Source organism: Microtus oregoni, unplaced genomic scaffold (assembly GCF_018167655.1).
Source record: "Microtus oregoni isolate MIOR12 unplaced genomic scaffold, Mior012 000012F_ref0000307, whole genome shotgun sequence".
NCBI lineage: Eukaryota > Metazoa > Chordata > Mammalia > Rodentia > Cricetidae > Microtus > Microtus oregoni.
In genome coordinates, this window is record NW_024543071.1 from 46,148,122 (window position 1) to 46,172,716 (window position 24,595).

Below are 24,595 nucleotides of genomic sequence, written 5' to 3' on the forward strand. Positions count from 1 at the left end.
AGAAGGGGAGGATTAGGGAGAGCTTGGGGGAATGGGATGGTTGAGATGGAGGAAGGGTGGATATGGGAGCAGGGAAGAAGATATCTTAATTAAGGGAGCCATTTTTGTGTTGGCAAGAGACTTGGCTCTAGAGGGGATCCCAGGTGTCCATGGGGATGCCCCCAGCTAGCTCCTTGGGCAGCAGAGGAGAGGGTGCCTGAACTGGCCTTATCCCATAGCCACACTGATGAATATCTTGAATATCACCATAGAACCTTCATCCAGCGATGGATGAAGATAGAGACAGAGACCCACATTGGAGCACTGGACTGTGCGCTCAAGGTCCAGATGAAGAGCAGAAGGGGGAGAACATGAGCAAGGAAGTCAGGACCACGAGGGGTGCATCCATCCATGGAGACAGTGGGATTGATCTAATGGGAGCTCACCAAGGCCAGCTGGACTGGGACTAAACGAGCATTTGATCAAACTGGACTCTCTAAATGTGGCTGACAAGGAGGACTGACTGAGAAGCCAATGATAATGGCACTGGGATTTGATTCTACTGCATGTACAGGCTTTTTGGAAGCCTAGTCTGTTTGGATGCACACCTTTCTAGACCTGGATGGAGTGGGGAGGGCCTTGGATTTCCCACAGTGCATGGCACCCTGACTTCTCTTAGGATTGGAGAAAGAGGGGGAAGAGGGAGTGAGGGGAGTGGGAAGGAAATGGGAGGAGGGGAAAAGGTGGAAATTTTTAATAAATAAAGAAAAATAGAAAAAAGAAAAAGCAATCTGGTATAGGACAGAAAGAAAAAAGAATTTAGAAAAAAAATTTACTTTTCTTCATATCTATTTTTGTCTTTATCACACTTTTTATTGAATATATATATCTGTATATGTCTATATAAATAATGTTTAAGCTCTTCACAATGAACAATGTGATCTTTGAAGTTTCCAGGAAGAAGATGGGGCCCCACAACAACAACTCTACCTGGTTGATATGATGTCATGATGCTGATAACTCTACTATAAGACCTGTTTTGGGTACCAACTGCTCAAGATGGTTCCAACTTGATTAGCTGAAATGGTGCACTTTTTTACAACACTCTGGACAGAACTCCAAATAGGAACTTCACAAAAAAACCCTACCAAATACTCAGAGACTATTTGCAATTATACCCGACAGTAATCTTGGAACTTAACCATCATTTTACTTTCTCAAGATGTTATAGAAAGAACATCGCCCCCATAACAGCTGAAAGTAATCATAGAAGATGACATCTCTTCTCCCAACAAAGTTTGTCTTCAGGGTTAGGGACATCATTTAGGGGTTGATTATAATTGGTATAGGGTTGGGGGTTAGGGGAAAATTTTGTAGGTTCAGAGATTTCTTTGAAAAAAAAGAAAGGGTCACAGTTCAGCTGGCCTTGGTGAGCTCCCAATAGATCAGCTCCACTGTCTCAGTGGGTGGGTGCTCCCCTCGTGGTCCCGACTTCTTTGCTCATGTTCTCCCTCCTTCTGCTCCTCATCGGGACCTTGGGAGCTCAATCCAGTGCTCCAGTGTGGGTCTCTGTCTCTGTCTCCATCCATCACCAGATGAAGGTTCTATGATGATATGCAAGATATTCGTCACTATTGCTATAGGATAGGGTCATTTCAGGTTCCCCATCCTCAGCTGCCCAAGGAACTAACTGGGGACCTCAGCTTGGGCATCTGGGAGCCACTCTAGGTTCAAGTCTCTTGCCAACCCTAAGGTGGCTCCCTTAACTAAGAACCGTGCTTCCATGCTCCCCCATCCAACCTTCCTTCATCCCAATCCTCCCCCTTCCCCAAGCTCCCCCCATTCTCCCCCTATCCCCCCTCTCTCCCCATCTCCCCTTACCCCCATCCCACCCCACCCCCAAGATCTCAATTTTCTCCCCGGCAATTTTGTCTACTTCCCATAGCCAAGAGGACAACTATATGCTTTTCCTTTGGTTCACCTTCTTACTTAGCTTCTTTGGGATCACCAATTGTAGACTCCGTGACCCTTGTTTATGGCTAGAAACCAATTATGAGTGAGTATATCCCATGCTGTGACTGAAAAAGCATGGGATAAAACTGGACTCTCTGAGCATGGTGAACAATGAGGGCTGATGAGAACCCAAGGACAATGGCACGGGGTTTTGAACCTACGTAATGTGCTGGCTTTGTGGGAGCCTAGCCAGTTTGGATGTTCAACTTCCTAGAAATGGACGGAGGGGGGAGGACCTAGGACTTACCACAGGGCAGGGAAATCTGACTGCTCTTTGGGCTGGAGAGGGAGGGGGAGAGGAGTGGGGGGAGGGGGAGAAGGGTGGGGGGAGGGGGAGAAGGGTGGGAGGAGGGGGAGGGAAATGGGAGGCTGGGAGGAGGAGGAAATTTGTTTTTTTTTTCTTTTCTCAATAAAATAAATAAATAAAAAGAAAAGAAAGAAAGGGAAAATTGGCTGGGATAATAAGTTAGTGAGTAATAGAGTGAATACTTGTGAGCTATTATTTATAGGCAATTTACATTGGTATAGATTCTTGTATATTGATACAAGTTTAAATTACATTGAAAATGTTCCTATTTTCATCCACCATATTTGTATACCTAGGCAAAGTTATCTTGTCATATTGTATGCATGCATGCTTCTACCACTGCTTAAAACATTTTTGTATATTAATACAATTTTAGGATATATTTATCATATTGCAATGTACATTTCTGCCTCTACTCAAGATACTTATACATTGTTTACATTTTGAGGTCATTGTACTCATTTGTTGCACAGTTGTTTATTGTATAATATTCTAATATGAAGTCTTAGTCTTTAAGTTATATAGGTATTAAGAATTATAGATCAATAGTCATCTATGTTTGTCATAGTTAGACTAATCAGGTTCTTTAGATACATAGAGATTATATTCTATATAGATAGGTAATCTTCAGCCACTTTAAAGAGTTGTAGAATATGGCATTTAAATAACTTAGGGTTCTGTTGATGGGAGACATGATTGTTCCTGGCAGCACCAATCTATTCCTGAGAGAATGTTGAGCACTGAAGGTACTCCACTGTCTGTTGTAGGGTTGACTTCCTAAAACTGAAAAGCTTCTGTAAAGCAAAGGACACGGTCAACAAGACCAAACAGCAACCTACAGAATGGGAAAAAAAAATTTACCAACCCTACAACAGACAGAAAACTGATCTCCAAAATATACAAGAACTCAAGAAATTGGTCTTCAAAAGAATAAATAATTCTATTAAAAATGGAGTAAAGACCTAAACAGAGAACTCTCTTATATTTTTGGTTGTGAGCCTAGCCTTTAACGACTGAGTCATCTCTCCAGCCCAAACAGAGAACTCTCAAGAAGAATCTAAAATGGCTGAAAAACACTTAAGTAAATGCTCAACATCCTTAGCCATCAGAGAAATGCAAATCAAAACAACTCTGAGATTCCATCTTACATCTCACATTCCTGTAAGAATAGCAAGATCAAAAACACTAGTGAGAACTTATGCTGGAGAGGATGTGGGGTAAAGGAAATACTCCTCCATTGCTGTGGGAGTGTTAGCTGGTATAGCCCCTTTTGGATATCAGTATAATGATTTCTCAGAAAATTAGGAAACAGCATTTTTCAAGACCCAGTAATACCACTTTTGGGTATATATCCAAATGATGTTCAATCGTGCCACAAGGACATGTGCTCAACTATGTTCATAGCAGCTTTGTTTGTCATAGCCAGAATCTGGAAACAAACTAAATGCCCCTTGACTGAAGAATGAATAAGGAAAATGTGGTGCATTTACACAATGAAGTATACTCAGCAGAAAAAAGTAATGACATCTTGAGATTTGCAGGCAAATGGATGGATCTAGAAAACATCATTTTGAGTGAGGTAACCCAGACCTAAAAAGGTAAATATCATATGTGGCTTTTAGACATAAAGCAAAGAAAACCAGCCTACAACTTATAATACCAGAGAACCTAGACAACAATGAGGACCCTAAGAGACATATACATACATCTAATCTACATGGAAAGCAGAAAAAGACAAGAGCTCCTGAGTAAATTGGGAGCATGGAGACCATGGTAGAGGGTTGAAGGGGAGTGGAGAGGAAGGAAAAGGAGCAGATAGCTCAATATAATCAAATAAAAATTAAAAGAAAATCTTATTAGATGGTGGAGTTCTCCTTTACAAATGATAGGCCACAAGATAGCTGATTCTAACTTCAAGGTTTACCTTCTACACTTCACCCAGTCTAGAGAAAGACAGTATCATAGCCATATGGTAAAACTGCACATATTTCAAATAATTTTCTAGGAGGGGCACTAACAATTGTTTTTGGCCATTAACCTGGCTGTCTACTGATGAGACAGTGAGAGAGCAACACTGGGGAATCCTCTTAAATGTGCTGTTCAAAGCCAAAGTAGAAAGGAAAAGCCAATTATAAAAATACTACAGATGCTAGCTCTTTGACATCATGGTTGTCATGGAGATTATTCTAATAATTACAAGTCCAATTTACCATTGCATCAATTTTAACTTCCCCTGTGATCTATTATGACACTAGATAGAATGTTACTGACCCTGGAGATATTTGATCTCCAAAGGACATAAGGATCTTCCAGTCCTCAATTCTTAATTGCTGGGAGACAAACTTGAGTTCAGAGATGTTAAGGGAGTCTCCCAAGATAGTAAAAACTAGCTAATAACATAGCTTGATATTGATAAACACATTGTACATACAATGTAGAAAGCATTTTGTTTTATATAGATATACACACATATTTTCTCAAATATCTGTTGTGAATCAATCAATATAGCACCTGTAATGGACCTGTAACATATCCAATATATACATGAAGAAGCAAAGGCAATAAACTATCTACCATTTCATGACAAGAAACTGAAGTTCAGAATAGAGAATGATCGCAACCTTTGGTGTTGGTATCATAAAGTAAAATTTGCTGAGAACTGGCAAGATGCTCATTCAGTGAATGTGCTTGTATCAAGCTTAAAACTGAGCTTTTGGGAGCACATGGTAGAAAGAGAGAACTCACTCCCAATGTTAGACCTCTACCCTACACACAAGCGCGCACACACACACACACACACACACAAACACACATACCTACATACCATTGAGAAATTAGGTACAAAACAATTATAAAAAGTCTGTGGATGGAAAGGACAATCTTAAAGCCGTGTTGTTTGGAAATGACATGTTCATTGCACTGATGAACTCAGCCACTCTGGATATCTGCACAGACCAAACTACTAAATTCCAGCATACATGGGGAAGCTCAAACAGGCCCACCACTAGTTGAAGAGCTTTAGTAGGTGAAGGACCATGAAATTCAATTTCCTTCAAGGAAGTGCCCCCTGAGAGATTGCCCACTCTTGGCTCTACCATCATACCTGTATAAATATCACTGACTGAACTCAGTGGAGAATACAAAAAGAAAATGAAGGGAGACAGAGGCTATGGGGTAATTAGAGGTAGAGCCATGGTTAATATGATCAAAATTTATTTTAAACATTGGAAAACTCTCAAATAATGAATAAGAAAGGTCATATGGAAAACTCTGAAGGGAAGAAATGAAAAGCAGAAATTATATAGTTATATAATACTCTCAAAACTAAAGGATATATCAGCCCAAGCCAGCAACCTCCACTGAAGCAGGTCCAAATCAGCAACCTCCACAGGAGCAGGCCAAAGCCAGCAACCCCAATTGGGCCATGCCCAGGCCAGCAACCTCTGTGGGAGCAGGCCTGAGACAGTGATACCCGTGAGAGAAGGCCCAAGTTAGCAACCTTCAATAGTGCAGACCCTAGCCATCGACTTCTGTTGGCTCAGGCCCAAGCGAGCAACCGCCACATGACCAGGCCTGAGCCAGCAACTCTGCTGGAGCAAACCTCAATCAGCGACCTCTGCCAGAGCAGGCTCAAGCCAGCGACCTCCTTGGACCAGGCTCCAGGCCTAAACTAGTAACCTCCCCAGGAACAGGTACAAGGGAGTGACCTCCCAGGGAACAGGTCTGCGTCAGTGGCATCTGTGGAACAGGGCCCAAGCCAGCAAACTCAACAGGATGGGGCCAAGGCCAGAAACCTCCATGGGAGTAGGCCCAAGTAAAGGACCTCTGTGGGAGCAGGACCAAGCCAACAACATCCACAGGGCCAGGCCTGAGCCAGCAACCTCTGCAGGAGCAGGCCTGAGCCAGCAACTTCTATGGGAGCAGGCCCAAGCAAGTGACCTCCATGGGAGCAAGCCTGAACAACCTCTGGAATTGCAGAGCAACCTCCCGGAGTGCAAGCAACCTTCTGAAATGCCAAGTGACCTCCAGGATCACTGCAACCGTGGTCCTACTCCAACACGAGAAGCAACCATCAGAGTTGTGAGTTCACTGGCACCTGGAAGAGTAATTACCAGAGGCATGGCCCCAGCTACATCAATCAGAAGAAAAGATGAATAGACCAGGTAAGAATGCACTCAACACCACAAAGAACAACACAACACCAACAAAAACTAATAACTCTAAAACAACTAGTCTTGAGCATCCCAATACAGATGAGGCAGAAGAAAATTACCTAAAAATTAACTTTAGGAGAATGTTTGAGGCCGTTAAAGAGAAAATACAAATTCTGTCAATAATATGGAGAAAAAGACAAATAAGAAATTGGAACAAATCAAAAAACCCCTTAAAAACCAAGAAAAATCAATCAAATGGGTAAAAGAAACAATTCAAGACTTGAAAACCAAAATAGAGACAATAAAGAAAATGCAAACTGAGAAAATTCTGGAAGCTGAAAATATGGGAAAATGATCAGGAACCACAAATCCAAGCATAAACAGCTGAATACAAGAGATTGAAGAGAGAATCTCAAGCATTGAAGATATGATACAGGAAATAGACTCATCAGTCAAATAAAATGTTATATCTAAAAAAGCTTAGCACAAAATATTTCTGAAATATGGGACACCATGAAAGACCAAATCTAAGAATAATAGGGATAGAAAGAGAAGTCCAAAACAAACACAGAAAATATATTCAACAAAATCATAAAAAACTTTCCCAACCTAAAGAAAGATACGCATATGAAGATACAAAAACTTATAGAACGCCAAATAGACTATACCAAAAAGAAATCTCCTCACTACATAATTAAAATACTAAACATACAGAATAAAGAAAGAATATTAAGAGCTGCAAAGAAAAAAATGCCAAGTAACATATAAAGGCAGATCTATCAGAATTATACCTCACATCTCAAGGGAAACAATGAAAGGCAGAAGGTCCTGGTCAAGTGTTATAGAGAAATTAAGAGACCACAGATGCCAGCCTAGACTACTATACCCAGCAAAACCTTAAATAACAATAGATAGCCAAAACAAGATATTACATGACATAATCAGATTTAACCAAGACCTAGCCACAAACCCAGCCCTACACAAAGTACTAGAAGGAAAATTCCAACCCAAGGAAGTTGGCTACATCCATAAAAACAGAAACAATAGATGATCTCACAGCAGCAAATCACAAAGAAGGGAAAAGCACACATAACAACACCAACAATGAAAACTACAATAACAACAGGAGACAGCAATCACTGGTCCTTAATATCCCTTCATAAAAATGAACTTAACTCACCTTTAAAGAGACACAGGCTAATATATTAGATACAAAAACAGAATCCATCCTTCTGCTGCATACAAGAAACATACCTCAACCTCAAGGACAGATATTGCCTAAGAAATATCTGGGAAAAAGTTTTCCAATCAAATGAACCTAAGAAATAAGCTGGTGTAGTCATCCTAATAACTAACAAAATAGATTTCAAAATAAATTCAATTAAAAGAGACAAAGAAGGACATTTCAAATGTGTCACAGGAAAATTCATCAAGAGAAAATCTCAATATTGAACTTTTATGCACCAAATATAAGGGCACCCTCATATGTAAAAGAAATATACTACTTATACTACTAAGGCTTAATTGATACATTAAACAAGACACACTAATAGTGGGAGACATCAACACCCCACTCTCACCACTGGACAGGTCTGCAAGACAGAAACATACCAGAGTAAAAAGGAAACTAACAGATATTATGACTCAAATGGACTTAAAAGACATCTATAAAACATTCCATCCAAATATAAAAGAATATACCTCCTTGAGAGCACCTCGTGGAATCTTCTCAAAAATTGACCATATACTAGATAACAAAACAAACCTCAACAGATACAAAAAAAATTGGAACAACCCCATGTATCTTAGCAGATCACCATGGCTTAAATTAAAATTCAACAACACTAACTTCAGAAATCTGAAAAAAAACACATGAAAATTAAACAATGCTCACCTGAATCACCAATGGGTGAAAGAAGAAATAAAGAAATTAAAGAGTAAATTGGGAGCATGAAAATCATGGTAGGGAGTAGAAGGGGAGGAGGAGAAAGGGAGGGGAGCAGAGAAAAATGTATAGCTCAATAAAATCAATTTAAAAAAAAAGAGTTAGAGACAGACCCACTCCCACTATTAGAGTTCCCCAGGAACACCAACCTATAAAACCATAATACATACTCAGAGGACATAGCTCAGACACATGCAGATTCGGTGATTATCACTTCAGTCTCTTTGAGTTCCTATGAACCCACCTAGTTGATTCTGTGAGCATTGCTCTTAATCCCCCTACCTTATCAATACTGGGGTTATAAGTGTAACCTCTCCTCTTGGCTATGGAAGAATAGTAACATTTCACTGTTTTCATTTCCATGGACATGTTTATCACTGTACTATTACAAATATTTAGTTCCCATGACAGTGAACAAGGTATTGTGTAAGGTGATTCTGCATCATGATGGTGAAGGTCAACAGCTCCCCTGCAATACTGGGAAATACAAGCTTAAATTTGTAGGTATTATCCTAAAACCATTACATTACTATAAAAAGCACATCATGATGGGAACCACAAATGCTGAACATACATAGACAATAAAAAAGAATGAGACAGTGTGTCATGTATTTTTAATCTCAGCAATTTTGAATGTCCAATAACTATATTGCAATGAATTCACACAAGTCTTCTAAGACCAAATTTGAGCAACTGCCGTAAATATCAGTATTTATTTTGTGCAATGATCTGATTCACTACATTAACCCAGAGCAAACTTATGAATGTAATATAGATTAAGAGTAATTAGGGTCCCATCATCTCATATGTAGCAATTATATTATAACACATACACACACACACACACACACACACACACACACACACACACACATATATATATATATATATATATATATGCTACTGCTCCATAAGATACTGCTATAGGTCAGGGATTTTGATGGTCTAGTAATCAAACCATCAGATTACTGAGGAATTGGCACTGAAGGAACACTGTCTTCTTCATCATTTTTCTTAATAATTCAATCTCCCAATTTTGTGTCTGACATGAAATTTACTAAGTGGAAAATCATGCTTTCCTTTGACAAAATCAAGCTATTCTGATTAATCTTCTTAAAAATCACAATAAACTCAACATCTGTTTTTTTTTTTCAAATGAAAATTTGGGTATGTTCATCCTCACCGGATCAGTATCACAGGAAATGGAAAGGTGGTAGCCGGTCCCTATTACACTACATCAAGATGTGTATGACACAAGCTTGGTAGACACTGGGGTCAAGGATTCCATCAGGAATATTCTCTGGAGGGATAGCCTTGGAATCTAGCAGTTTTCAGCCTTGCAAATTTTCTCCACCTGATATAACTAAAATAACTATAGATACAATAATTAATGATGAGATGGCCATTTTGTGATGAGGAAATTATAACCCTACTGATCCTAAAAATGATGCATTTCCATGACATCAAATCAATTGCTGGTTAACATTGGCATGTTATCTGTTTCAAAGTCATCTTTATTTAAAGTGCCATGGACTTTGTAATGTTCCAGCAATGTGCACATGATTGCTTATAACAGTAACTCTGACTTGGTATGGTGTTGAAATTTTCTTATCTGTGACCTTTGCTAAAGATTGTCCTTTTTTTTTCAACCTCTTCATGGCATCTTTTATTTCCTTGTCTCGCATACTGTATACCAAAAGATTCAGCATTGGAATCACCACAGTGTAGAAGACAGATGCATATCTGTCAAGGCTGGAGGAACCACCAGAGCTGGAACACAAATAGACAAAGATACCAGAACTATAGAAGAGGAAAACAGCTGTCAGCTGAGATGCACAGGTATTGAATGCCTTAGACCTGCCTTTAGTTAAAGTGATCTTCATAATGGACAAGACAATATAGCCATAAGATACCATGATGGCTAAGGCATTTGTAAAATCAAACAACATTGTTAATATAGCAAGCCTGACCTGAGCAAAGAAAGTGTCTGTGCAGGATAGATTTAACAGAGGAGGCATGTCACAAAGAATGATGACATTAGGGCCACAGAAGCGGAGCTGCAGCAAGGCACAAATCTGAGATAAAGAACCTATGAGCCCTACTGTGTAGCTTCTCGTGGCCATGCGAGCACACAGGGTGGGTGACATGATTGATGAATAGAGCAGTGGGTTACAAATGGCAGCATACCTGTCATAGGCCATGGCTGTCATGAGGCAGGATTCACTCAGTGCTATAGTGGCAGAGAAGAAGTACTGAACTATGCAGCCCAGAAAGATGATAGTACGGCTTTCCTAGAAGAAGCTGTAAAGCATTTTGGGACTGTAGAGGTGATATAACATATGTGTACAAAGGACAGATTACTGAGGAAGGAATACATGGGTGTGTGGAGGAAGGACTCCACCCTTATTAAAGCAAAAAAGGACAGGTTCCAGGTCAGTGTTGTAATGTAAAATGTGAGGAATATAACAAAGAGCAGTGTTGTGATTTGGGGGACATCTGAGAATCCTAAGAGGATGAACTGGGTGATTGTGGTATATTTCTTCCCCCAATCATTACCTCTGTACTCCTGTTTCTAAAATTAGAAAGGACAATGTGTTGCAGATTCAAGTGAAATTACAGCATTATGTTAATGAGAGACATTTCGAACTTAGATTGCAATAACAGCTTCTTAAAATAATATCTAAGAAATTATGTGGTTACACGCACATGAACATGTACACATATACACAATAAGTATACACACATCCTGCATATGCATGCATGTGCAAGTACACAGGGAGAGAGAGAGACTTGAATCATACTGTCATGATTTGCACTTCTGACAAATTTGGGAACACAAAATTGTATGTTCTCAATAAAGTTTAAAATTGGTCTTCTTAAGGAAGTGTCATATGAAGGGCTTCAGGAAAGGGTGGATACTGTCCGCTCTTGATCCCAAAGGAGGTCTCGCTTGAATATGTTCCTCTAGAAAACAGGACAGTTGAGAGATTTTATTGATGTGGCAGTTCAATTCTGATTCCCCTTGCTCTGTATTAAACAACATCAGTGCCTTCAACACAATGATCATGAGCACGTACTGTAAAGAGAGAACAGCAGAAGTCCTTGACTGAAAAGTCGCTGAGATGCTGGAGTCAGCGATTTACACACAGGCTCAGCCTGCACTGCAGTGCACAGAGACTATCCATTAGATTCTGATTGCTATTACCACTGGTTGTCAGCAATTAAGACCTTGGGAGATGATGTCAGGTCTAAAAGTCCCTGAGATGTCTTCAGCCCTATAGACAGTGAGACACAATGACTCCAGGCAGCTGTAGAATCAGAATCAGCATCCATGCAGATGAAACCTCCCAGGGACATTGAAATCAACTGAAAAACCTTATCCTTTGGCCCTTGCTTGACTTCGAATACACAGGGTCCAGAGACAGACATGAACTGAAGGACCTTGACACAGAAAAGACTTAAATCAGATATTTTCTTATGAAATACCCTAGAAATCCTTTTGTTCTGACAATTAAAAATGTTAGAGGTCTCTGTTTCATAAGAAATAATACTTCTTACCTATATTCTATGGGGAAAAAACTGCTGTCCCTGAGAAGTGAGAGCACCTATGAAAGATGTCAGAGAGATGAGCATGAGACAGAGTCGGCACTCAAAGGAAAGCAACGCTACTGGTAACATCCATGGCTCGTTATCCTCACAGCACATGCACGAAAAACAAATAGACATTTATAAAGAAATGGATTGATAAGCAGTTTCAAATGACAAATTTGGCAATTTTAATTTACTGTGCAATAAGCATGCCTTCATGATCTCTGAAATTTGGTTCACTATAGGAAAATTATTAGAGGATCCATTATACACTGATACATTCTTGGGATGGAGTGTAACCCCAAAATATAAAGTAAAAATACAAAAATAAGTGGAAACCATGGTTAAGACAAAAAGAATAAAAACTCACCTGGATATAAGTTAATTCTAACAAAATACACAAATGGTACGCAACACCTTTTCTCAACCTACCAGGAATGGGCACCACAGCACTGATGAGTTCAAGAAATGCTCCTCTTTCTTGTATAAGTTTTCCTCATGTAATTACTCTCATACGTGTGAACTATGTCTATCTCGGTGTTTTATCTCTCTTTCTCTTTTTCTTTTCACACTCACATACATAAATAAACACACAGGTACTCATCAGCACAAACACATACAAACATACACACTATGTGAATTGTTTCCAAAAGAACTCATTAAGACCAATTAGGAGCCAAACAAAAAAGTAAGGGTGCTGTGATTTGTATTTTCTTTTTCATACTCACCTGTATTTCCACAGTTTTGTATATCTGCTATCTTTCAATAACAATTTAAGATTTATATTCTTAATGAGAGACGGCGGGTGGGGGGAACTGACAATCACAGGCTGCATATCCCTTCATCATGCTAACACTGTGCTGTCTCACTAGTCTCAAGTATAAATGGAGACGATGAAATTGACCATCCTCTTGCACTTTTCAAGAGAGTGAATGACATAAGAGGCTTACATGCAGAGCTCCGTTAATGCTAGCAATTATTCTTCCTGCCATTACCTCACAGATAGTGGCAAAACAAAGATGATATGTCAAGGACCTTTTGGGAATGTTAGTTTCTAAAAAAAAAATTGTCTGAGTCAGGTTTCAATAATAGTATTGACAAATAGTTACCAGAATATCTACTGCTATCTCATGTTATTTTTGGACTCTTCTCATTGGGGTAGGGGGGTTGAGACAGGGTCTCTCTGTAGCTTTGGAATCTGTCCTGGAACTAGCTCTTATAGACTGGTCTCGAACTCACAGAGATCTGCCTGCCTCTGCCTCCCAAGTGCTGGGATTAAAGGTGTGTGCCACTGATGCCCAGCTCAGATTGCAGATTCTTAAAGAAGTGTTTGTTTTCCTCCACCAAGTACTGTCTAGACAACAGTGCTGTCCACAAAGGAGGAGATTTTTCTCCTTGGTGTTAAGTGTTGTGTTCACTCACATTTGTATCCACCCACAAGAATAGGTGAATGTATTATCAATTGATCCTACTCACTTGGCATTTAAAACTCAGAATCTTACTTTTGCCTAATTTCCATTTTGTTTTATAAACATGGCCATTTTTCTTAGAATTGTAAGGAAAGGGAACTAGTATATTCCTAACAAATGTTTTTGGCCATTAACCTGGCTGTCTAGTGGTGAGATAGTAAGAGAGAGCAAAACTGGAGAATCCTCTTAAATGTGCTGTTGAGAGCCAAAGTGGAAGGGAAAAGCCAATTATGGAACATACTACAGACTCTTGCTCTTTGGCATCATGGTTGTCATGGAGATTTTTCTGATAATAACAGGCCCCGTTTGCCATTTGCATCACTTCTTAACTTCCCCTGTGATCCTAGTATGACACCAGATTGTAATTTTACTGACCTTGGTGGCATTGATCTCCAAAGGACATAAGGATCTTCTAGTGCCCAGATTTTAATTTCTAGACAGCAATCTTGAGCTCAGAGATGTTAAGTTCAGAGTCTCCCAAGATAGCACAGCTAAATAATAGCATAGCTTGATATTGATAAATATTTATGCATAAAATATAGAAAGCACATTATTTTCTATAGATATGCATGCACATTTTCTCAAATATCTGTTGTGAGTCAATCAATACAGCACTTGTAGTGGGCCTGCAGCACATCCATTGTACACGGGAAGAAACAAAGGCAATAAGCTATTTACCATTTCATGACAAGAAACTGAAGTTCAGGATAGAGAATGATCACAACCTTTGGTGTTGGTATCATAAAGTAAAATTTGCATTGAGGATTGGCAAGATGCTCATTCAGTGAGGGTGCTTGTATCAAGTTTAAGACCTGAGCTTTTGTAAACACATGGTGGGAAGAAGAAACTCACTCCCAAAGTTAGCCCTCGGTCCTGCACACTGACACACATGCATGCACGGATGTACACACACACACACACACCCCATTGAGAAAGTAGGAACAGAAAGATTATAAAAAGTCAGTGGACGAGAAGGACCATTTTAAAGCCATGTTATCTGGAAATGACATGTCCATTGCATTTATGAACTCATAGCAGCTCTGGACCTGCACAGATCAAACTAATCAAATTCTAGGCATAGATGGGGAGGCTCAAACAAGCCACCCGTAGCTGAAGAGCTATGGTAGTTGAAGGGTCATGAAACTCAATTTTCTTCAAGGAAGTGTCCCTTGAGAAATTGCCCACATTTGGCTCTACCTGTATCATACCTGTATCACTGACTGAACTCAGTAGAAAATACAAAGAGAAAATAAAGGGAGACAGAGGCTATAGGGTAATGTCTGAGAGAACTTAGAGGTGGAGCCAGTGGTTGGTACTATCAGAATTTATTATAAACATTGTGAAACTCTCAAATAATGAGTAAGGAAGGGCGCATGGCAAATTCAGAAAATGAAAGGGAGAAATTATATAATTATACTCTCAAAAATAAAAATATCTAGTGAATCTGTAAAGATAACGTGGAAATACCATGGCATAGTTATGAACAATTTTGTTTAAATCAAAGCAGAATGGTAAACCACTGCCCGTTGTTATCGATATACCATGGTCCTGTTTTAAACCAGAGACATAAAACCATAAATTTATGTCTGACTTGAGATTACTGGCCAGAGATGACAACTCAGTTTGACTAATGATGTGAAACCTCTCCAGGTATTCTATGCTCCCTAAATATTATAAGAATTCTCTTGAGAATATATAAATAAAAATACCAGAAGCAAACTAAAGAAAAAGCTTTCCGAACCAATAACTTTATTACAAAATGGCATAATTTTCCATAAAAAATTCATACCAAAGAATGATGAATTCTTGAACAGTGTCAACAATGCTTCCACTTCTCCAGCATATTTGACTAACAAGCAACTGCCTTCCTGGGGAGTTCCAGTCACTAGTCAGCCATGCACATCCTATATACGCGAGAAAATAAACCAATCACATGTAGTGTTATATGAAACTGAGGGAAAACCGACGGGTGACTATAATCCAAGATATGGGTCTTGTGAAGCCCTGTCTTAAGACAGAAGTTTAGTTACATTTTTGATTGTTTGTTTATGTGTTCACTTGACTGTGGCATAGTCTATTACTGTAGCCCAGGCTGGAATGAAACTATGTGGCCCTGGTTGGCCTAAAGCCTATGGAAATCCTCTTGCCATCTTTTTCTATTTGTTCTTCTCTCATACACTACATCTTTACAGCAGTTTTTCCCTTCCTCCCGTCATCCCAATCACCCCCACAAACTCCCTTCTCCATCACATCCACTTCTCTGTTTCTCTTCAGAAAAGACCAGGTCTTCCAGGATTATCAACCATACATGGCATAACAAGTTATTATTATAAGATGAGCACATACCCTATGGTCCAGGCTGGGCAAGGCAACTCATAGGAGGAAAGGGCCCCAAAATCAAGTAAAAGAGTCAGAGGCAGGCCCTACTCCTACTGTTGGGAGTTCCCCAAGAACGCCAACCTATACAGCCATAACATATACGCAGACGACCTAGCTCAGCCCCCTAATGGTTCTCTGACTGTCACTTGAGTCTCTGTGAGCTCCTATGCGCCCACCTAGTTAATTTTGTGGGCAGTGTTCTTGTTACCCCTGGCTTACTAATGTTGGGAACATACATGTAAACCACTCCTCTAGGCTCTGGAAGAATATTAACATTCTATCATTTTCATCCATGGACATGTTTATCACCGCACTATTACAACTATTTCATTCCCAGGACTGTGAACCAAGGTATTGTATAAGGCATTTCTGCTTCATGATGGTGAAGGTCACCTGAAGAAAACAGGTAATATCTCAGGTAATATCAGCCTAAAATGTTAGTTATTATACTACAACCTTTATATCACTCTCTTAAAAACATACAGTGATAGGACACAAAGTGTTGAACATACATAGACAATTAGAAAGAATGTTCCAGTGTGTCATGTGCTGTTAATCTCAGCAATGTTGAAATGTCTAATGACTATAGGACAATGAATTCACACAAGTCTTTGAAGACCAAATTTGAGTAGTTGCCTGAAATACCAGTATATATTTTATACAGTGATACGATTGGCTATATTGACCAGGACAAATTTCCTGGTGTAATATAGAAGAGTAAGAGAGTTCGGGGTTCCTTCAACTCATATTTTGCTATTAGTCCATAGAATAGTGATATAGATCATATATTGTCAAGATGCCATAAATCAAACCATCAGAATACTGAAGAATTGATACTGAAGAAATCCTGTCTTTTTCACCATTATTTTTTTCATGATTCAAAGTCCCACAGGGAGCCTAGGCAGTTTGGATGCTCACCTTACTAGACCTGGATAGAGGTGGGCAGTCCTTGGGCTTCCCACAGGTCAGGGAACCCTGATTGCTCTTCGAGCAGATGAGGGAGGGGGACTTGATCGGGGGAGGGGGAGGGAAATGGGAAGCGGTTGCGGGGAGGAGGCAGAAATCCTTAATAAATAAATAAATTAAAAAAAAGTCCCACTATAGTGTTTGACATAAAGTTTATTAAGTGGCTACTAGTGATCAAAATCAAGCTGTTTCTGATTAGTCCACCTAAAAGGCACAATAAAGCCAATGTGTAGCTTTATTTCTTTCAAATGGGAAGTTTTGCTATGACCACTCTCATCTGATCAGTATTACAGAAAAATCAATGGTCACGAACTGGTCCTAATTATCAAGATATTCATGAGACAAGGTTGGTGGACTCTGGGGTCAACAACATTAGAAATCTTCCCTTGAGGGATAGCCTTGTAATTTAACAGTTTCATCCTTGCACAAGTTTCTCAACTTGATATGTCTCAAGCACATATAGATAGAATAATTAATGATGAGACAGCGATTTTGTAACAAGGAAATTATGAACATAATGGTCCTAAAAAATGTTGTATTTCCATGACATCAAATCAATTGTTGGTTTTTATTGGCATGTTGTCTGTTTCAAAGACATATTTATCCAAAGTGCCATGGACTTTGTAGTGTTCCTGTAATGTGCACAAAATTGCAAATAACAGAAACTTTGACATGGCATTGTGTTGAATCTTATCTGTGACCTTGGCTAAAGATTGTCTTTTTCTGCAGCCTCTTCATGGCATCTTTGATTTCTTTGTTCCTCAGACTATATATCAAAGGATTCAGCATTGGAATCACCACAGTGTAGAAGACAGATGTAAATCTGTCAAAACTGGAGGAGCCACCAGAACTGGAACGCAAATAGACAACGATTCCAGAACTATAGAATAGGGAAACAGCTGCCAGGTGAGAAGCACAGGTATTGAATGCCTTAGACCTGCCCTTAGCTGAAGTGATTTTCATGATGGACAAGACAATGAAGCCATAGGATAGCATAATGACTAAGGCATTTGCAAGTCCAAACAACAGTGTTAATAAAGCAAGCAGGACCTGTGCAAAGTAAGTGTCTGTGCAAGAAAGATTTAACAACTGTGATATGTCACAGAAGAAATGTCTGATGACATTAGGTCCACAGAAGTGGAGCTGCAGCAAGACACATACCTGAGCTAAGGAACCTATGAGCCCTGCTGTGTAGCTTCCCATCACCATGCGAGCACACAGGGTGGGTGACATGATTGATGAGTAGAGCAGTGGGTTACAAATGGCAGCATACCTGTCATAGGCCATGGCTGTCATGAGGCAACATTCACACAGTGCCATAGTGGAGAAGATGAAGTACTGAACTATGCAGTCCACAAAACTGATTATTTGGTTTTTCTGGAAGAAGTTGGAAAGCATCTTGGGGACTGTAGAGGTGATGTAGCAGAGATCTATAAAGGACAGATTACTGAGGAAGAAATACATCGGTGTGTGAAGGTGGGCATCCATTCTTATTAAAACAACAAGGGACAGGTTCCAGGTGAGCGCTGTAATGTAAAATGTGAGAAATATAACAAAGAGCAGTGTTGTGATTCGGGGGAAATCTGAGAATCCCAGGAGGATGAACTGGGTGATCTTGGTAATATTTCTTCCCCCAATCATTACCTCTGTGCTCCTGTTCCTAAAATAAGAAAAGAAATAGGACAATGCTTTGCAGACTCAAGTGACATTACAGCATTATCTTAATAAGAGACATTTTAAAACTTGAATAAGGCCTTAAAACAAGGCCTAAGGAATTATGTGATCTCACACACACATGAACATGTTGTACACATATACACAAATAAGTATACACAAAAACCCATGTATATACACACGTGCAAGTACTCACACACACAAACACACAGATTTGGATCATATTGTCCTGATTTCTAATTCTGACACATTTTTGTAACACAATAACTATGTTCCTAGTGAAGTTATGAATTCAGTCTTCCTACTAAAGTGTCATGTGAAGAAATCCAAAATAAATGTTGAGATATCATTTCCTGACATTATTTTAAAGTTCTAGCAAAACTTTAAGAATTATTTGCCTTATTTATAATAATTTCAAAAAATAAGTTTAATATAACATTTCCAAAGTGATCTGTATCATACTGTCATGATTTGTAATTCTGACAGGTTTGTTGGCACAAAAACTTATGTTCCCAGTAAGTTTAAAAATTGGTCTTCTAATGGAAGTGTCATATGTGGGACTTCATAAGGAGGTGGGTAGTGCCCACTCTTGATCCCAAAGAAAGTCTCATTTGTATGTTCCTCTAGAATACATGACAGTTGGGAGAATCTTATTGCTTTTGTAATTCAGTTCTATTTCTCTTACTCCGTATTAAACTATCCCAATAGCTTGAACACAATGACCTTGAACACTTACTGTAAAGAGAGGACAGAAGTCCTTAGCTAGAAGGTAGCTTCAAAACAAAGTATATAGTAAAAACATGACAAGTGGAAACCCTGATTAAAAAAAAAAGAATAAAAACTCAATTTCAATATATGTTAATACTCACCAAATATACATGGGCAGTGCACAACACCTTTTTTGTGAAAGATAACTTCTAAACCGACAAGGAATGAACACCACAGATGGGTGCGAGGAATGTGCTCCTTACTTTGTATACATTTGCCTTGTATAGTTATTCTCATGGATGAGTCTATGCCTCTCTGTCTTTGTGTGTCTCTCGCTTTTTCTATTTCACACTCTCATTCATAGATAAACACACAGGCACACTTACGCACACACACACATGTACACATACAAACATATACAGTGTGAATCACATCCAAAGAAACATATTTAAACCCAATTAAAAGTCAAACAAAAAAGTAAGGGTGCTGTGATTTTTATTTTCTTACTTATCTCTATTTCCCCAATTTTGTATATCTGCTATATTTTTATAACAATTTAAGATTTATAAAAAACCAATTTAAGATTTATATTTTATGATGATATGCAAGATATTCGTCAGTATTGCTCTCGGATAGGGTCATTTCAGGTTCCCAATCCTCAGCTACCCAAGGAACTAACTGGGAACCTCATGTTGGGCACTTGGGAGCCCCTCTAGGGTCAAATCTCTTGCTCACCCTAAAGTGGTTCCCTTAACTAAGAATTGTGGTTCCGTGCTCCCCTATCCACCTTTCCTTTATCCCAATTCTCCTGATTCCCCAAATCCCCCCTCCTTCCCTTCTACCTTTTCTCTCCCCATCTCCCCTTACCCCCATCCCACCCCACCCCCAAGATCCTAATTTTCTCCCCGGCAATTGGGTCTACTTCCCTTAGCCAAGAGGATAACTATATGTTTTTCCTTGGGTTCACCTTCTTACTTAGCTTCTTTAGGTTCACCTATTGTAGACTCCGTGGCGCTAATTTATGGCTAGAAACCAATTATGAGCGAGTACATCCCATGTTCATCTTTTTGGGTCTGGGACACCTCACTCAGGATAGTGTTTTCTATTTCCATCCATTTGCCTGCAAAATTCGAGAACCTTCATCTGGTGATGGATGGAGACAGAGACAGACCCACACTGGAGCACTGGACTGAGCTCCCAAGGTCCCAATGAGGAGCAGAAGGAGGGAGAACATGAGCAAAGAAGTCGGGACCACGAGGCGTGCACCCACCCACTGAGACAGTGGAGCTGATCTACTGGGAGCTCACCAAGGCCAGCTGGACTGTGACCGAAAAAGCATGGGATAAAACCGGACTCTCTGAACATGGCGAACAATGAGGGCTGATGAGACGCCAAGGACAATGGCACGGGGTTTTGATCCTACTTAATGTGCTGGCTTTGTGGAAGCCTAGCCAGTTTGGATGTTCACCTTCCTAGATATGGACGGAGGGGGGAGGACCTAGGACTTACCACAGGGCAGGGAACCTGGACTGCTCTTTGGACTGGAGAGGGAGGGGGAGAGGAGTGGGGGGAGGGGTAGAAGGGTGGGAGGAGGGGGAGAAGGGTGGGAGGAGGGGGAGGGAAATGGGAGGCTGGGAGGAGGTGGAAACTTGTTTTTTGTTTATGTTTTTTTTTTCTTCTTTTCTTAATAAAAAAAAATTATTTAAAAAAAAAAAAAAAAGAAAAAAAAAAAAAAGATTTATATTTTAATAACACGGGGAAAAGGAGAGAGAGATAGAGTGATGATATTCACTTTCTGGCAGCATATCCCTTCATCATGCTAACACTGTGCTGCCTCAGTAGTCTCATGTATAAATGGAGATGATGAAACTGACCATCCTCTAGCACTGCTCAAGAGACTCAATGACATAAGAGGCTTACGTGCAGAGCTCCGTTAATGTTAGCAATTATTCTTCCTGCCATCACCTCTCTCTAAAATGCAGGCAATGGTAGAACAAAGATGATATATAAAGGACCTTTTGACAGAGTTAGTCCCTACAAAACTTTTCTGATCCAGGTTTCAATAACAGTGTTGAGAAACAGTTATTAGAATATCTACTTCTGCCTAATATTTTCAAATGCCCACTCAGTCATATTGCAGATTCTCATTGCTGCATTTGTCTTCCTCCACTAAGAGCTATCTAGAAGACAGTGCTGTTGATGAAGGACTGGAGGAGACTTTCTTCCTTAGTGTTGTGTTCACTCATATTTGCATCCACCCACAAGTACAGGTGAATGTATTATCATCTGGTCCTACTCGACTTAGTATTTAAAACTCAAAATTTTACTCTTGCTTAATTTCCATTGTAGTTTTATGAGCTTGGTCATCTTTCTGTTTATTCTTAGAATAAACAATGTTGTTTCTCTGTTCATCCAAGGTGAGTTAAGTTTAATAAAAAAAATTTGAAATTATAAACCCTCATGGGTAACATTGGTAAACATCAATTTAATTGGCCAATTCTATAAAATGATTGAAATGTTGTCACTCTTTCATTGCATTCTGGTGCTATAGGCAGGCACACTTAGGTATGTTTTATGTAAGCCACTATTCCCAGTAAAGACTGGAAAATTACGGGCCATTATTTTTTCTCTTAATATTTTTTTCTAGACTAATTTATTTAAATGTTGTAACAGAGGAAAAACAAACATACTCAATCTTTTTTATTAGTGTTCTATATGTGCTCTGCTTCTCCCAAGACATTTTAAAATAAAAAAGTTATTAAAGATTCAACTGGATAAGTACAGCTTATCACTTCTGATCTAATAAGAACACGGCCAGTATAATGAAATGTCCTGGGAATAACAAGTTAAGTACATGTTGATGAGTGAGAAAAATGGGAGTAAAAGCAACTTAAGTGGACAGTTAGATCAACACTATCTGTTTCTGGAGTAGATGTGTCTGATAACTGCTCTGCTAAAACTAGTGTCTCTAGGACCACCAAAGGGGACCCTGAGAACTATGTGAAGATGGTGAAATTTCTTGTGGAGTTGTGCATGAGTATTCTGCCATATCATAAGATTTGGTTTGTCTCTTACAACTAGAAATCATGAGCCAAAGCTGTGCATCTGTATAGAACATAATTCTAATCATATAACCCTGGTAAACAAAAATGCAGCACAAAGAGTTCCAGGGAAGGCAGAAAGTTGAGATATGTGAGCAAGCATGCTTTGCCCTTAGGAAATCTGAAACTCAGTCAATTGTTATGTTTTTATCCAAATCTCAATTTGCGACTTTTAAAATCAGTTAGACCTTATAAATAATCTTATTTAGCCCTGACTGCCCTCGTTATCTCCACTGTTCTAAGTAGAAAACGGAAAGTAGTAGAATTGAAGGTACCTACTCAAGCGTTCAATAACCACCTCTCCACCCCAGATACATGTCTGATATTTTAAACAGAGGATATATTCTTTTCTCAGATCAGCATATAATTTGGGTAAAGGGAAACTGAGGGAAAATATACAGGATGTAGAAGTTAGGAGAATGATTAGGAAAAGAATGGGAAAGTCTAATCCCCATAAATATTATTAGCAGTGAATCCTCTTACAAAAATGACAGACATTAAGATAGCTAATTCCACCTGCAATTCCTACCTTCTGCCCTTCACCCAGACTAGAGGAAGACAGAATCCTTGCCAAATGTTGATACTGTGAATATTTCAAATAATTTTCCAGGAGAGGTGATAGTATATTCTTAGCAAATGTTTTTGGCCATTGACCTGGCTGTCTAGTGGTGAGATAGTGAGAGAGCAGCACTGGGGAATCCTCTTAAATGTGCTGTTGAGAGCCAAAGTGGAAAGGAAAAGCCAATTATAGAACATACTACAGACTCATGCTCTCTGGCATCACGGTTGTCATGGAGATTTTTCTAATAATTACAAGTCCAATTTACCATTGCATCAATTCTTAACTTCCCCTGTGATCTATTATGACACCAGATTGTAACTTTACTGACCTTGGAGGCATTTGATCTCCAAAGGACACAGGGATCTTCCAGTCCCAAGATCTTAAATTCTAGAAGACAGTCTTGAGTTTGGAGATGTTAAGGGTGTCTCCCAAGATAGCACAGCTAAATGATAACATAACTTGATATTGATAAATATATATGCATACAATATAGAAAGCACTTTATTTTGTACAAGTAGGCACACATGGTTTTTCTCAAATATCTGCTGTGAATCAATACAGCAGCTCTAACAAACATGCAGCTAAAACATATTGAAGAAGTCAAGGCATAAGTTATCTTCCAGCTCATGACAAGAAACTGAAATTCGGGACAGAGAATGTCCTATCCAAATCACAACCTTGGGTGTTAATATCATAAAGTGAAAATTTCCCATTGAGGACTGGCAAGATGCATATTCACTGAGGGTGCTTGTATCAAGCTTATGAGCTGAGTTTTTAAGCACATATTATGGGAAAAGATAACTGACTCCAAAAGTTAGCCCTCTGTCATACACACATACACACACACACACACACACACACACACACACACACACACACACACGGGGAGGGGGGAGGGAGAGGGAGAGAAATACAAATTTAAAAATTTTGGCCATTGAATTCCGGCTTTGTCTCTAACTGGTTTGTGTTCTTGTATACATTTCTCCAAACCACAGTATTTCCATACATTAAATGGCAATAATAATAATATCTACGCCATAAAGAAGCTCTAAAGAGAATTAAGTTAGATAAAGATTATAAACTCTTTAAATTTTGTAGTACACATCAGCCCTTCTATTTATTAATGTATTTAGAAATGTGATTTGGAAATCTAACATTTGCCATAAGTCCAGTCTTCAAAAATAAACTCTTCAAGAAAACCCTTTCATTAAGTAAGATGTAAGAGCCAGAGGCAATGAATGATTACAGAAAATAGTGTCTTCAGCAATTACACACAGGAACTCATGGGAGCTGTCACCCTATGCACAAAACCTCTACCAGATCAAGCCAGACCAAATCCCATCATGCACAGGGAGGTAGTAATGAGGAGCTATTGACAGCTGATTCTCCCTAGAAAGGGATGGTTATTTGATTCTCAAGGATGTGGCCCCTGAGGGGCTACCATGATTCAATGGGTGGCTCTATATTCATGCGATGGAAACACAAAGTGGACTCAGTGGATTTCAAAAGGAATAAATAAAATGTGGCAGGAATTGTGGTGGAAGGAATAAGGGAAAAAATAGAGGGGAAGGAAAGAAGAGTGAACTTGATAAATTGCTTTATATAACTTACGAAATTCTCAAACAATAATAAAATAAAGCATAGACTTAAGCTTCAGAAGACCATAGAGAGTCAGGCACCTCCTCTAGGTCCCAGACACATGAGACCCTGATGCATCTGTGCATCTTCCACAGGTTTCTGAGGATTTGTA

The 24,595-nt window shown here is 39.3% G+C and overlaps 1 protein-coding gene and 1 pseudogene across 1 annotated transcript; both read right to left on the reverse strand.

Annotated features, from left to right (window-relative positions):
- Positions 1-9,912: 9,912 nt before the first annotated feature.
- Positions 9,913-10,951, reverse strand: LOC121454742 (annotated as a pseudogene).
- Positions 10,952-17,490: 6,539 nt separating this feature from the next.
- LOC121454743 (olfactory receptor 5AN1-like) lies at positions 17,491-18,441 on the reverse strand. The gene has a single exon (XM_041662169.1). It carries the CDS (start codon positions 18,439-18,441, stop codon positions 17,491-17,493), a length of 951 nt encoding a protein of 316 aa, XP_041518103.1.
- Positions 18,442-24,595: the final 6,154 nt, after the last annotated feature.